Source organism: Vicugna pacos, chromosome 10, assembly GCF_048564905.1.
Source record: "Vicugna pacos chromosome 10, VicPac4, whole genome shotgun sequence".
Taxonomy (NCBI): Eukaryota; Metazoa; Chordata; class Mammalia; order Artiodactyla; family Camelidae; genus Vicugna; species Vicugna pacos.
In genome coordinates this window covers 6,986,356-7,001,226 of record NC_132996.1, presented here as the reverse complement: position 1 = coordinate 7,001,226, position 14,871 = coordinate 6,986,356, and the positions used below count along the sequence as shown (strand labels likewise).

General features: G+C 41.3%; 1 protein-coding gene across 4 annotated transcripts in view; it reads left to right on the top strand.

The window, feature by feature from the left end:
• ARHGAP42 (Rho GTPase activating protein 42) overlaps positions 1-14,871 on the top strand; it is a 244,582-nt gene that overhangs the window by 63,893 nt on the left and 165,818 nt on the right. For 3 of the 4 annotated variants that reach the window (XM_072968920.1, XM_072968922.1, XM_072968924.1), the window contains exon 2: positions 1,517-1,612. In XM_072968920.1, coding sequence (XP_072825021.1) covers positions 1,517-1,612 — 96 coding nt within the window. Of the gene's footprint in view, positions 1-1,096; positions 1,116-1,516; positions 1,613-14,871 lie in introns of those variants that run through there. The other variant, XM_072968923.1, reaches the window with a different exon arrangement.

The following is a 14,871-nucleotide window of genomic DNA, read 5'->3' as shown; positions in this document are numbered from 1 at the left end:
ACCTAAAGATTCATTCCAAGTGAAGTAAGCCAGAAAGAGAAAGAAAAATACCATATGATATCACTTATATGTGGAATCTTAAAAAAAAAGAACATAAATGAACTTATTTATAAAAGAGAAACAGACTCATAGACATAGAGAACAAACTTATGGTTACCAGGGGGAAAGGGGATGGTAAGGGATAAATGGGGAGTTTGAGATTTGCATACTAATTACTATGTATAAAATAGATTAACAACAAGGCCCTACTGCAGAGCACAGGGAACTAGACTCAGTATCTTGTAGTGACCTATAATGAAACAGAATATGAAAAGAAATGTATGTATATTCATGTATGACTGAAACATGCTGTACGCCAGAAGTTGACACAACTTTGTAAACTGACTAGATTTCAATTAAAAAAAAAAGTTAAGCATTCAAGTTATCAGACTTGAACCCATGGGAGATAATACTAAATGAAGTGTAACGTGACTGCCAGGAAAATACGTTTTCCTCCTGGCGCAGACTTCCACGAAGGGTTGGCTTGGACGATCACGGTAGCCCCGAGAGGTGGGGCCTTTTGAAGCTTCAAGTGTGGCACTGTCAGCTTGATTTATTTTTAATTTTCTTTAACAAACCTAAATAATGCTTAAGTGCCAGGCTCTGATCTACACGCTTTGCAAACGTTAATTTAGTTAATCTTCAAGACAACTCTGCAAGGTGGTTACGCTCTTGTTACTCAGCCTTTGCAGACGAGGAAACAGAGGCCCAGAGGAGTTAAAACCTGTGCCCATGCTCACATAATGAGTCACTGGCAGGGCCTGGATTTCCACGCAGGCCGCCTGGCTCCAGGGCTGCCTTGTTCTTAATCACTGTTAGGTTGCATCCTAGGCTTTTGCCTCCCAGGGATTCACTTCTCATTATTCTGGGCTTTTCTTTATTCTCTCGACAAATAAAGAATTCTTCTTCCGGATTTAGTCACACTCTGGACTTTGTTCAGACTGAAGTCATGTTTAGCTTAAAGTCTCCCAGAAATCACAAGGTTACTGGTAACAGCTTTTCAGGTGGCCATTCACCTTGGGACGGAGAGTGTGTTTATTGATAAAAACACATTTCCTATCTGCTCCACAGTCTGGGTAGGTTAACAGTGATGACCTTTCTAATCAAAGGTTCACTCCCCCCCCCCCCCAACAACCTCAGTAGCATTCCTTTTTTTTTTTTCTTTTTTAAATAAGTGCTCCATTTATAGGGAGTGAATCGTAATTCTTTGATAAAGGCTTTGGGAAATTTGCTTCCAGATAATACACAGCTGGCACCAAAACTTTCTTAAAGGGGTAAATTCCCTTTGCAAGCAGAGGATACCTGATTCCTAAAACATTTCTTTAGTAATCTCTTTAAATTATGCCTAAATTTGTCAGGCTGGTATTTTAAAAGGGTTCTGGTTAATGTAGTATTAATGTCAACATTACATATTACCCATGGAAACTCTTGAGTATTCTTCAACTTAATGATTTTTTTTTTAAACTTTTAATTACAGATCTGTCTATGGCAGTACAGAAATTTTCCCAGTCACTGCAAGATTTCCAGTTTGAATGTATTGGTGATGCTGAAACAGATGATGAAATTAGTATCGGTGAGTACTGCTGTTTTTCAGTATTCTAAGTAATACTTTTAAAAGTCTTACTTGAGTTAATGACTTCATTGAAATCAACCAGATTCACACACCCAAATACTAAACGTGTAAAACATTCTGACTTTGATAAAAGTATAAGGGCGGTTTTTGGTTGCTGTGGAGGAGGGTATTATAAATGGTTTTAAAATTGAGCTCGGTGGTTTGTTCCCATAAGGAAATTACTTAATCACTCTATAATCCAGCTCAGCCTTTTGAGAAGATGTGGATAACACTGTTTTTCTCTGCCTCAAAGTGAATCATTCATTCAAAGAAAAACATGTTGGGCATCTATTATATAAATATAAAAGGTACTGGTTTAAGAATTAGCTTACTTTTTTAAAACTTAATACTGATTGCTCTTTTAACTTGAGTTTTTGTTGATAAAGAAAAAAAAATCACTTGTGATCTGTTAAACCAGAACATGACTGGAGATCAGGAGTCTCGAGCCCTGACCTGATTTTGCTGCAGTTATTTAGCAAAATAACTGACCCTGGGGGAGGCATGCCCCTTCCTGAATTGGATGGTTTCATTTCCCCTAAGTGGAGAGGTTGAGGTTATGTGATCTCTGAAGTTTTATCTGTATCTGAGTTTTTACTGTTTGGAGATCAGATTCATGTAGCATTTTTTTCCGCACATTTTTTTTTACAATCTCCACTTGCCAGCTTATAGACATGGGGTCCATTTTTAGGCTGGATTAAAGACATGTCACAAAATCAGAAGACTGTTTAAAATGTATGTGATATTTTAGAGAACAATGCTAAGTGTACTCACCTAGGTAAAAAAAAAAAGAATATTGCAAGTATTTATAAAAGTGACTTCCAGACTTTAATGTGAATATGATACACCTGTAGATCTTATTAAATGCAGGTTCTGATTCAGAAGGTGTTGGTGGAGTGTGTGATTCTGCACTTCTAGCCACTGGAAGGGGATGTCGGTGCCTCTGGTCCATGGACCACTGTTTGAGTAGCAGGGCTTCGGAATCCCTGACATGCTTCTCCACAATCACATTTCTCTCCTTCCTCTGCCTTTTCTTTTTCTTCTGGGTTTTGTCTGTTGAATATGTATTTCTGAACAATATATTTGTATACCTTTTGGAAACCTAAGTAGCAAGTTCAAACCTAGCTGTGAAAGGAATTTCGGGCTCTCGGGAGAAAAACCGAATGGGTTTCTGATTCATGGTAGGGCTTTAGCTTGTCACCTTCACGGAAGCTGCTTCTGGAGCAATCCCGTGTGCAGTCCTTCGACGAGCTGTTTCCACGTGCAGGGTTCACACTGTGCAGACACCGCACGGGCAGGCTGGCCCCTTTTGGAGGAGCTGTGCCTGTAGACGGCCTGATTCACCTGCTCCTCTTGGAGTGTTAGGTGCTCTGAGGGGGAGTGGAGGTGGCCAGTCTTGGGAATGTGGTGGCTCAGCCTGCCCTGAGGTCTGTGGTGGAAGGTGGCTGAGCCTCACTTGGTTTAGGTGTGGGCAGGGAGCCTCTAGAAGGAGGGAGGGGACTGGCACACGGGCCTCAAGCTACGAGATTTCTTCCTCTTTACAGATGGATGGGAAAGGGCAGCCTCGGTGATCACCCGCCACTGACAGTTGGAACAGGAGTTGTCATTTTCTGTGCCACTTCTTCACCTGTGTGTCATAAATGTCCAGTCACAAACACAGGCTTTGAAATACACACCTCACCAGGCAAAAGCCTAGATTATATTACTAAAATGCGAACACAGTCATACTATTATTTAGAAAAAAAGAAGACCACCACATACTCACTTAACAGCAATTGTTCTCACTTAGTGACAAAACTGTAAATTCCAAGAAAGCAGAGGCCAGATCTTTTTTTTCCTAAATCATTTTGCTTTAGCACCTGACCCAGCATCTGACTGTCGGTTAAACTGTTGAAATAAATGATGTAAGTTTCCTTATATGCTTAATTTTTTTCACTTATGTGTATGTCTTTTTAATATAATTGTATATTATACATAATTATGTAATTTTTTCTTTATAAAAAGGATTATGGCAGATACTTCTGAGTTTTTATAGATACTGTAATTTTTAATGATTTTATGACTTTAAAGTATTCCATTAGGTTCATATATATGAATTCATGAAATAATCTTTTTTGGAGTACACTCGGGTTGCTTCTAGTTTGGCCTTGTATTTTTTAAGAGTATGCTAAACATATTTCTGCATATTTCTTAATTTCCATTAAGCTTCTTACTTAAAATACCTTCTTGAGGCCACATGTAGTAAGTGCAGAGGTGAGGGCGTCTGATCACCATGCTGTTTGACCTTGCAGGCAGGTGGACGGTAGGCAGTCTCCCCCGGTTGTGGTGAACTTAGCTATCTCAGCATTGCTCTGTCTCTTCCCACTTTAGCTGAATGGATGTTCCTGTTGTGGCTCTTACAGATTAGATTTGAAAGGTGTGAATTGATCAGTATGTGAAGGCTTATTAGAGGCAATGGTTATTAAACTGTAATGCTCTCAGGGCTTTGAGGAGTGAGATCAAAGGTTGGGGAGTGGAGGATGAATTCTGTGTAGGGTAGATGTCATTGCTTGCTTCTTTTAAATCAGGAGACTTATTTAGCTTCTTTTATTGGGAATCTGATTTAAACACCAATGCTTTGTTAGGAAAACCTAACCTAGAGCACTGAGATTTATAAACAAAAATCATTTCTGAAATAACTTAAGTAAAAATACAGTTACATTTCCATATCCTCACCATCCAACACTTTTTATCCTTTTACTCAGCTCCCAAATGCAATGTGAGTAGTTAAAAAGAACTATATGTATAATAAAGAAATGTATTTTCTTTTCCTCTATGTGTATGCTCAGGAGTAGGATTGCTGGATCATATGGTAAGTCTATTTTTAGTTTTTTAAGGAACCTCCATACTGTCCTCTATAGTGGCTGCACCAATTTACATTCCCAGGAACAGTGTAGGAAGGTTCTCTTTTCTTTTTGAAAATATAATTCAAAAAGACACACACACCCCAGTGTTCATAGCAGCACTATATACAGTAGCCAAGACATGGAAACAACCCAAATGTCCATCAACAGATAACTGGATAAAGAAGATGTGGTATATATACACAATGGAATACTACTCAGCCACAAAAAAGAATAAAATAATGCCATTTGCAGCAACATGGATGGACCTGAAGATTGTCATTGTAAATGAAGTAAGCCAGAAAGAAAGAAAAATGCCATATATCGCTTGTATGTGGAATCTTAAAATAAAAAGGACACAAAGTATTTATAACTTAGATGATTGATTTCTTGAATATGTGTAAGCACATTTGACTGTCCTTTATCTTTGGATTACTGCATTGTGTTGATTCTTATTTTGTGGTTGACTTTATTCCTTTGATAACTATGTAAGTTTTAAAAAGCTAAAGCTCTAAACTATTCTTAGAAACAATGAACAATACATATATATAAATTTTAAAACTTTTATCTCTCAAGGAGTTGCTCTTCCTAGAATAAACTTTGTTTACCCAAAACAAAACAAAAAAACAAAAAAATCTGGACTCAGGACAAGACTTTTATATCACAAAAAGTTTAAGGAAACTGAAAAATACTTAAACATATTTAATTACATTGTTCATACTAACACTGCTATTAATAATTTTTGTATCATTAACAAAAATAATTTTATTATATTTCAAAAAAAAAAAGAAATGTATGAGACTGAATAAGCATTCCAAACATGGAGAAATGATTAGGCTAACCCAAGCTATGTACCAAGGACAGTGGTCTGGGAATGTATCCCTGAGAATGAGTAAGTCTGGTGTGGATAGAGTGCGGGAACTAGTCCCCCCTACCTTCATCAGCTTCAGTTCTATGTGGGAGGATACAAAGTTTCAGCTGTCTTTAAAATAGCCTGTTGAAGCCTCAGTTTCAGCTTCTTCCTTACTCCTCTGATGTAATAAAGCAGGAATGAAGTGGGGACAGCTGTGACTCTTAGCCCTGAGTAATAGCCACACCACTCTCCGCCAGGGCAGTCTTGAGACCTACCCATGATATAACCACTGAGGATGATGGCTGACGAGAAAAGCTCATCTTTATAAGTGCGTGATGTCAGTGCAAAATAACTCGGAAAGTCAAGACATTTGCAGACTTTCTGTGTGTCAGCTGTGGTGGTGGGGACAGGTGGGAAGAGTCAGATGTCTGCTTTCAGTGTCCTTATAGTGGAATAGGGGGAAACAGATTTTTGAGCCAAGGAAGGAAAAGAGGGTGCTGCTCCTATATCCGTAGAATTAACTTGTGGAAGCTGTTCCGGGAGTTTGTAGGATGCATGGGCACATGTCTGTCATACCTGGCGGCCCCACTGGTCAGCTGTCCCTGTCAGCTCCTGCCCTTGGGGCCTTGTGCTGGCCGGTGTGCGTGTTTGTGTTTTGGTGCCGGTGAGCCGTTGCTGGCTGGGAAGGCGGCAGAATGGGATTCATTGTCTGGGGCCCCGTGGGGAATTCCTGTGGCTCGGACAGCAGGTCAGCTGTTCCCAGAACTGAAGTCCCAAGCAGGACAGCGTCTTGTGCTCCCCTTTGAGCACCTCCTTCCCATTCTAGAGCAGCAAGAGGCCCCTGCCCCCACCTCTCTGGGGATGAGTGAGCAGCAGGTGAGCGTTTGATGGCTTCCATTTACCTGCGCGCTGCTGCGCTGGCCCAGTGGGAGTGCAAGCCACTTAACCTCCCACAGCTGTTCTGATTGCCCACTTTTCGTGCTGCTGTGGTTATTTGAACTGAGTAAAGACTTTGAGTTAGGAGTAAGTTAGGAACTGAGTAGCTGGACCCTTGGGGCTTAGAAATTGGTGATGGATGGGAGAGGAGCAATTACAAACTGGTACAGGAGTCAGTCCTCCCTGAGGGAGAGGAGAAAAGGGAACCCTCCCACACTGCTGGTGGGGATGGAGTTGGTGCAGCCACAATGGAAAACAATATGGAGATTCCTCAAAAAACTAAAAATAGACTTACCATACAATCCAGCAATCACACTCCTGGGCATATATCAAGATGGAACCCTAATTTGAAAAGATACATGCACCCCAATGTTCATAGCAGCACTATATACAATAGTCAAGACATGGAAGCAGCTTAAATGTCCATTGACAGATGACTGGGTAAAGAAGTTGTGGTATATTTATACAATGGAATACTACTCAGCCATAAAAAGAGTAAGATAATGCCATTTGCAGCAACATGGATGGACCTGAAGATCGTCATACTAAATGAAGAAAGCCAGAAAGAGAAAGAAAAATATCATATGATATTACTTGTATGTGGAATCTAAAAAAAGGACACAAACTTATTTACAAAACAGAGACAGACTCACAGACATAGAAAACAAACTTATGATTACTGGGGAGAAAGGGGGTGTAGGGGTTGGGGAGGATAAATTGAGAGTTTAGGATTTACAGATACAAACTACTATATAGAAAATATATAAATATATATACAAATTAGATAAACAATAAAGTCCTACTGTATAGCACAGAGAACTGTATTCAATACATTGCAATAGCCTGTCATGAAAAAGAATATGAAAAGGAATACATATATGTAACTAAATCACTATACTGTACACCAGAAGTTAGCACAACATACATTATGAATTCAATTAGAAGAAAAAAAATCTAACAGCCCAAAAAACAAAAAAGGATTCAGTCCTTCTCAAATAATGTGTGTATTTGGGGAAACTGGATACAAAATGTACCCTTGTTTAACCATAATTGCACAAAATACAGTGCCTCCTACATCAGTCATGGTACATGTTTGTGCATGGCAATGGGTAATGCCATGTGCCCAGCCTTAAAACCTGACTTGTAGGAACTAAAAGACTATCTCTACAGGAAACAAAACACTGTTCTTTTGAAAACACTGTTTACAGTGGTTCATTTCAAACAAGTAGAAGGTCAGATATTGAATCTGTCGGAGGCAGCTGGCTTTTGCTAGGTTAAGCTTAGCATGTTAGAGTATGAGATAATAAAAGTCCGTGAATCTCAGTCTATCAGAATTTACGTCCATCCCAAGGTCAGGGTCTGCACATTACTGCGTTTCGTTCCTGTATATACTTAGTGCCTGTAATTTGAAATCACTTTTAACCAAGTCTAAAAAGAAATCTAAATTTCAAAAAAAATCAGATATTGTTAGTCACACTGAACTGGTGCCAGTAAAAATATTAGTCATTAATCTGAGGCAAAGCTCGTTCATTGTGTGTAATCTTGGAAACCATTGGGAAGTCCAGATGTGGTCGTTCATAAACAGCTTGGCCGGTGATGCTGCGTGATGGCCTGTTGTAGCTCTCAGGCAGGTCTTGGACATCGTGAACTTTGCACTCGAGAGATTAAACCAGGAAGAAGAGTCAGTTTGCTAGTAAACATTTTAGGTGGGGACTTCATTCCATGAGACACACCTAAACAGAAAATTCCTGTGGTAGAGACAGGCAGTGTACAACCAGCCCCTTGTCAGCTGAGGTTGTGGCTTCCCACTCTGAGTGGAGAAATGAGGCCGCCAAGTAGGTAATTCAGATCAAAATAGATGTCACACTAATCGTCCAGGCGTTTCTGACATAGCTCCTGTTTCCTGTTCAGGTATTTACTCTGCTTTGAATGCAGGTAAGCAGGTGTAGCAGTAACAATGGTTAGTGCTGACTAGTTCTTAGAATGAAGGGCATGTTGACATCTTTTTTTTTTAAACCTATTATAAAGGAAATCTGTGTACAAATTGTATGTATACAGATTGATGAATGGTAACTTGAACCCAATCCAAGTTTTGTATTCGGCACTGGCTGGAGTGTGCCCAGTGCTTTGGGTTCTTTTCCTGTTCTCTTTTTAGGAGAATATGTTGAAAGTTGAGACTATAGGAGATGAATTTAAAATAGTGGCATTTTTAAAAAGTCAGGGGGACTTATCGTGTCTTCCTGAGCAAGCGGTGCTTTGCCCGGGTGCAACCATGTGTTGTTAGCTTGCTTCTCTGAAGCTGGGTGTGCGTCAGTGTGGTGCCTTGGTTAAGTGGCTCAGCGTGAGCCCGAAATCGCCCTCATACACCGTTGATGCCTGCTCAGAGAGGGTGAAGTAGACAACGCTTTTCAAGGGAGTAGTTGAATATTTGTTTCCATTTTCCTACTTAGAGGAATTACTGGGGGGAAAAATCCATAAATTTTTCCCCAGATAAATCCATACACTTTGAGGATGCATCTGTTGGGTCCAATGGAAAGGGAATTTGGTCGAGTTTTTTCCAAGTGATAAAGAATAGAGTCTACGGTGGGAAGTGTGGCAGACAGTTTGCTTGGTGTGTTTTGAAGGAATTCCTTTCTCGTATAGAAACACTTTGAGAGGTGATAACCTGTATTCCAGGTGAAAAAGAACTGGTATGTTTATAAATGCACTTACAGGATCATGCAGCCCCCACCGCGCCCGCGCCCGGCGAGCCGCGGGCCGGCCCCGCTGCCTCCCAGCCGCCCGCGCCGCGACGGCCCCGCTCGAGCCGGGCTGATCCCGCCGCCCGACCCCGACCGCTCGGCGGCCCGCAGCCCCCGGCCCTCTCCGGACCAGCCATGGCGGAGCAGCACGATGTGCTGTTCCGGCTGCTGCCGACCGGGGACGCCGGGTGGGCAAGACCTGCCTGCTGTGCAGCATGTACGCAATTTCTCACCCCCCCACCCCCCACGCCTGGCTCCCGAATTTAAAGATGTGGACTAAGGCTCGAGGGCGCTACAGGGGCAAGGAGACCCCCGAGGCTGACCACGTACTCCAGAAGGGAGAGCGTTTGGAGATGGAGGACCGGCTCCTGTGTATCAGGTTAAGAGCCAGGGACAGTAGGCTGGGATAGCAGTTTGCAAACGGGAGAATTCAGCGGCAGCGGGGCTTCCTGGCCCCACCTTCCACTTCTTGTGTAAGAAGGGCGTTCCCCACCACGCTGGCAGGTGAGGCGACAGCGCCATGTATACCATGGTCTTTCACTAAGCCTAGCCTTCAACTGTCAAGGTTTTCCCGAGACCCAGAGTTCTCGGAAGAAGGGCAGGGAGCTCACGGGCAGAAAGCAAGCAAGCCCTGCAGAAGCATGCTGGTGCTGGTCCCTTCAGCTTCAAGGCCAAGTGCTCATCTTGCCCCTTTAGCTTCTGAATCAGAGGTCAGAGGGTTTGCCAGCCGTACTGTGGCTGCAGGCAGAGGGAAGCGGGCTCCCGCCTCCAGGGCTTTTGCTCAGGAAGAAGTTTCTTTAACCCCAGATGGTCCAAGAGTAGCTTGAAGGAAGGAACCAATCAGGTCCCAGCCTAGTGGGGCTCCTCCTCACCTTCCCAAGACGGGAGAAGCCTAGGGAGCAGAATGAGTCTTCAGCTGCGACGCGCGGCTGGCGCTGGAGCAAAGCAAAGAGTTGGGCATCGAACATTCACCAGCTGAGGACCGAAATCCAGACACACACATGTGAAGGATTCAGAGCCCCATGTCTTTACTCCTGAAAACGGGTGGGCGTTGAAATCACCAAACCTTTTTCCTCCTGACTCTTACCAAATCAGAAGAGAGCAGGAGAGGGTAACTCAGGACGGAGAAACAGGGGATAGGTTAGCATAGTGGAAGGAAAAGGAAGGCAGGAATAGTTATAAATAGTCAGCTGATGAGAAATTTAGAAAACTGACTCTGAAGTATGAAGTCACAACCCAGCTGAGGATGCTGCTTTGAGGACTGACTCCTCTCGTATCAAGACGGATGCAGCATCACACTGGGGTGGGGAGGTTGGCAGTGCCAACACTCAGTGTCCCCACACTCAGTGAGCCCTCACCCAGGGACCTGAGGAAGGGGAGGTTATGCTGGGCATTGGCTCCAACCTGTGGATCAGTACTGCCACGTTCCCTGAAGATCAGGCAGAGCACCATTTCTCTCCTAGGCCCCTCAGGAAAGAGGGACCATGTTTTTACTGTACCCTTAGGGTTTTGGAAGGGAAAACTGGGGTTGGGATTCTATGGCCTGATAAGCCTCATCCACAAGGGCCACAGCTGGGGACACATGAGGGCAGGAGGGGGGTTGGGATTTGGGGGTGCAGCTATGCTCACCAGGTGCCAGAGTTGGCCTCTCACCCCTAAACTTATCCAGTCCAGGAGGTGGCCTGGGACCAGGCCTTAGGCCTGGACTGTTGCCTGTTGACTCCTCACCACCTCCGCACCTGCTGTCTTGAGACTCAGCGCAGCCCCGGGCACTGCACGTGCTCCTGAGCCCCACCATCTCCCTGTGACGGGTGAACTTGTGTATGTGTGTTGGGTCCAGTACATGCACTGTAAGCAGGGTTCATCTATTTTAAACACAGATGTTTACAAAATAAAGAATATTTCAAACCAAAAAAAAAAAAAAGGATCATACGTGATTTTAGCTAAAAAAAAAAAAAAGCAACCACTTTCCTCAACTTAAACTAATAATATTCAGCTATTCTATTAAATTGAAATGCTTCTGTAAAGATGTTCTTCATAATTTAGTTATGAGCTACTGATACTCACCTGTACAGATCATGACTACCATTCATCTCATGATACCGGAATGCATAAGGTAGAGTGAGGCTGTGAAACTCTTGGACATTTCTTAAGAAAAAGTTAGTAAACCAGAGATAATACCATTACCAACCGTAACTTAACTCTTCAAAAAAAGACCTGTGATTTTATTAAATTCTGGGAAACAAATTAGCTTCTCTTTTGCTCAATCAAAAGGAAATCCATCAGTTATTACAAACCCTCATTACGATCCACTTACATGTGGTTATATAAATCAGGAAGTCCTCTATTAAAGTGGAACATTTCCAAATGCCTAAATTGTTTATACAAATAACATTTTCTTTTGAACTCTGTAGAGGAAGCATATTTGACTTTTTATGGCTCTCAGTTGGACAATTGAATTACTGTTTCCATTTTTTTTTAACCTCCCTTATTTTTGCACCCACACAGAAACCACCCACAATTAAGGATTGAAACAGCTGGGAAAGTTGCACGTTTCAGGTGGAGTTCTCAAAAAAACATGCTGTTTGAGAGAGATGTTTTCATCATATTGGCTCTGTATTTTAAAGAACATTACTTGATTTTTTTTTCTTGTGACTACAACATAAACTTTATTTTATGCACATTTTTAAGGTAAACTACTAAAAAAAAAACCCCATATGATTTATATTGCAAACAACTTTATCTTTGCAGAGCAGTATTTGATTTAATTTAAAATTCAAAGGCTTAGATTGTTTTCTAGAGTCTGAAATTAAAAAAAAACCCTGAAACTTGTCATGTTAAAACTCACATCTCAAAGAAAAAAAATTTGTCTTTTAACTTATTAATATATGTTACTCCCCTGAAACCCCTTTTGTGTCTTCTTTGATTTGTTCTGCTAAACAAAAAGTAGTTGTCTTTTTCACAGACGACTCAGTCTTCTCCTCCAGCAAATTATATGCTCTTTGTGGCCAGAAAGTTTTCTCACATTTCTATTTCTGCAAAATATTTTAGAGCTTTATTTGTAGCAGAAGCTTAGTAAATATTTGTTGCATGAGTATTCCCCTGCAAAGCCTAGGAAACCTTTATAAAAACAAGCCGCTTTAAGGTACGTAAATGGAATTTTAGAGTCATATATTAAAAGATAATATATGTACGTATTTGAATATATCTAGAATGATTCTTTTCAATATGGTAATAAACTAAATTTTGAGAGGAGCTTTCCTGGGTACCAAAATCCTTAGATGGTCCAGTCCTTAAGGTAAAGTGGTGTGGTATTTGCATATAATCTACACACACCCTCTTGTGTACTTTAAGTAATCTCTAGATCAGTTATAATGCCTAATACAGTATAGATGTTATGTAAATAGTTGCAAATACAATGCAAATGCTTTCTAAGTAGTGGCCAGCATGTGGCAAATTCAAGTTTTGCTTTTTTTGCAATTGTTTGGAGTTGTTTTTACCCCCCCCCCCCAGGTATTTTCAGTCCTCGGTTGAATCTGAGGATACAGAAGCGGAGGATACAGAGAGCCGACTATTTATATACCAATTTACAAACACACACACATATATGCTAACTTTTGCATATAATTGGGAATGATTTAGAACAAATATCTTAGTATTTGTAAATATTTCAAACCAGAATTAAAGATTTTAATATTCTTTAGTTAATTCAATGTTTATTGATGACTGGTTAGGCTGCCAAGCACGGTGCCCATCCCCGGGAACCTGGTGGTGAAAAAACCAGTCAAAGCTTTTGCCCTCATGGAGGGTATAGACTAAAGGGAGATGGTAGCAGTAGCCTTCTTCTAGGATAACTAAAAAAGGCTGGTGGATGGAGGATGAGTGGTTAGAGAGTGAAGGAGAACTTTCTTTGGTGGTTAGTGACTTACGATAGCTCAAAAAATTCAACAGAATGACTAGACAGTGAAATAAAAGCTGTTGCCCAGTATAACTTGGGATGCAGGAGTAGATGGTTGATGCTCATTATTCACGAGTTCTCTGTTTGAAAATTTGCTTACTCTACAATTTCTTGGTATCCCCCAAATCAGTACTTCTGGCACTTTTGTGCTCATTCATGGTCATTCATGGTCACCTGCAGACAGGTGAGAAATTTGAGTCTCCTGACTCTTGGAGAATCTGCTGGATAGAACGTGGCGTGGGGAGGCAGCCGTGACTTTTTGAAGACTGACAGGGTAGGTTCTTGCTCTTCTGTAAGAGCAATAGGCTAAAGCGTGTTAAAGATCAACATGAATTCACCAGTTGAGTAAAACATTTTAAACAATTTTTTAATATTAAAATTATTTGGTTTTAAAAATTTATCAAAGTATAGTCAATATACAATTTTATGTAAGTTACAGGTGTATAACATAGTGATTCACAATTTTTAAAGGTTATACAGTCCATTTATAGTTATTATAAAAGATTGGCTACATTCTACAATTTAGCCTTATAGCTTATTTCATACATCAGTCATAGTTTATACCTCTCCACCTTCTACCCCTATATTACTCCTCTCTCCTTCCCTCTCCCCACTGGTAACCACTGGTTTATTCTCTGTGTCTGTGAGTCTGCTGCTTTTTTTTTTTTGTCATATTCACTAGTTTGTTATACTTTTTAGATTCCACATACAAGTGACATCATACAGTATTTGTCTTTCTTTGTTTGATTTCCTTCACTTTAGCGTAACACCCTCTGAGTCCATCCACGTTGCTGCAAATGGCAGAATTTCAAATTCTTTTATGGCTGAGTGGTATTCAATTGAGTAAAAAGTTTAAAGATCTTAATTGGCTTTATTCAGCCTCCAGCCTGTTGGGTAGAAAGGAGTTGCGAAGAGCTGCACCAGGTAAGAGGCTTTTAGACCAAAGTGCTCCAGAACAAGGAAGTTATACTGGACATTTGCTGGTTACTTTCCTTATATGGGCCAAAGGGATTTTTTTGGAGCTGGGTTAGGTAATTTGTGCTGAGCAAGCAAGTGGCGTTTGGTTGACCTAGACCTTCATTTTCTGGGAGAGCCAGCATGGAAACGTAAGTGTTGGTTTGCTGTGGAGTTTTTGCACAGGCGACTCCGTTTTGGGCCTAACCTGGTTACTTTAACTAGCAAAAGGACCACAGCTTAGAGTCAGGGACTTAGTTTTGTAGCTTTCTTCTACTCTTTTTTACCTGTTTGTGCTTGTGTTTCCTATTGGTAAAACTCATTTATTCCATAAGTAGTCAAGTGCCAGCCGGGTCTAAGGCACCGTCAATGGCTTAAGTAATTTATATTTATATTTTCATTGGGTGGCCAACATTAAAAATCCAGTTACCATTAGGTCCCAATGGTGCTGAAAGTGTATCATTGCTAAGAGAGCATATTGGTAGACCAGGGCCTTGTTGGAGGAGTGGGAAGATGAGGGAAAGCCAGTTTGGGGAGGTGATGTTCAGATCAGATGTTTTAGAAGTGATAAGTGAAGGGGGAATGGGGGAACATTCCAGATCGAGGGAAGGGATGAATGATGGCCTTGAGAAGGAAAAGGAGGCATCCAGGGGGGAAAACAGCACGTGTGAAGGTCACGTGCAGGTAGACAAGACCTAATGGGCCATGTTAGGGGTGTGGAGTTTTAACCTGAAGACAGTGCAGGGTGTTAATCAGAGAAATGACATCATATTTGCATTTTAAAAAGGTAACTCTGGCTGCCTTATGGAAGATTTAAAATCTTAAATGTTCTTAAAATGTTTTTCTTGGCCATTTCTCTGGGTTTGTGCCCAGGAGAAAATGGGGCATGGGTAGCCTGA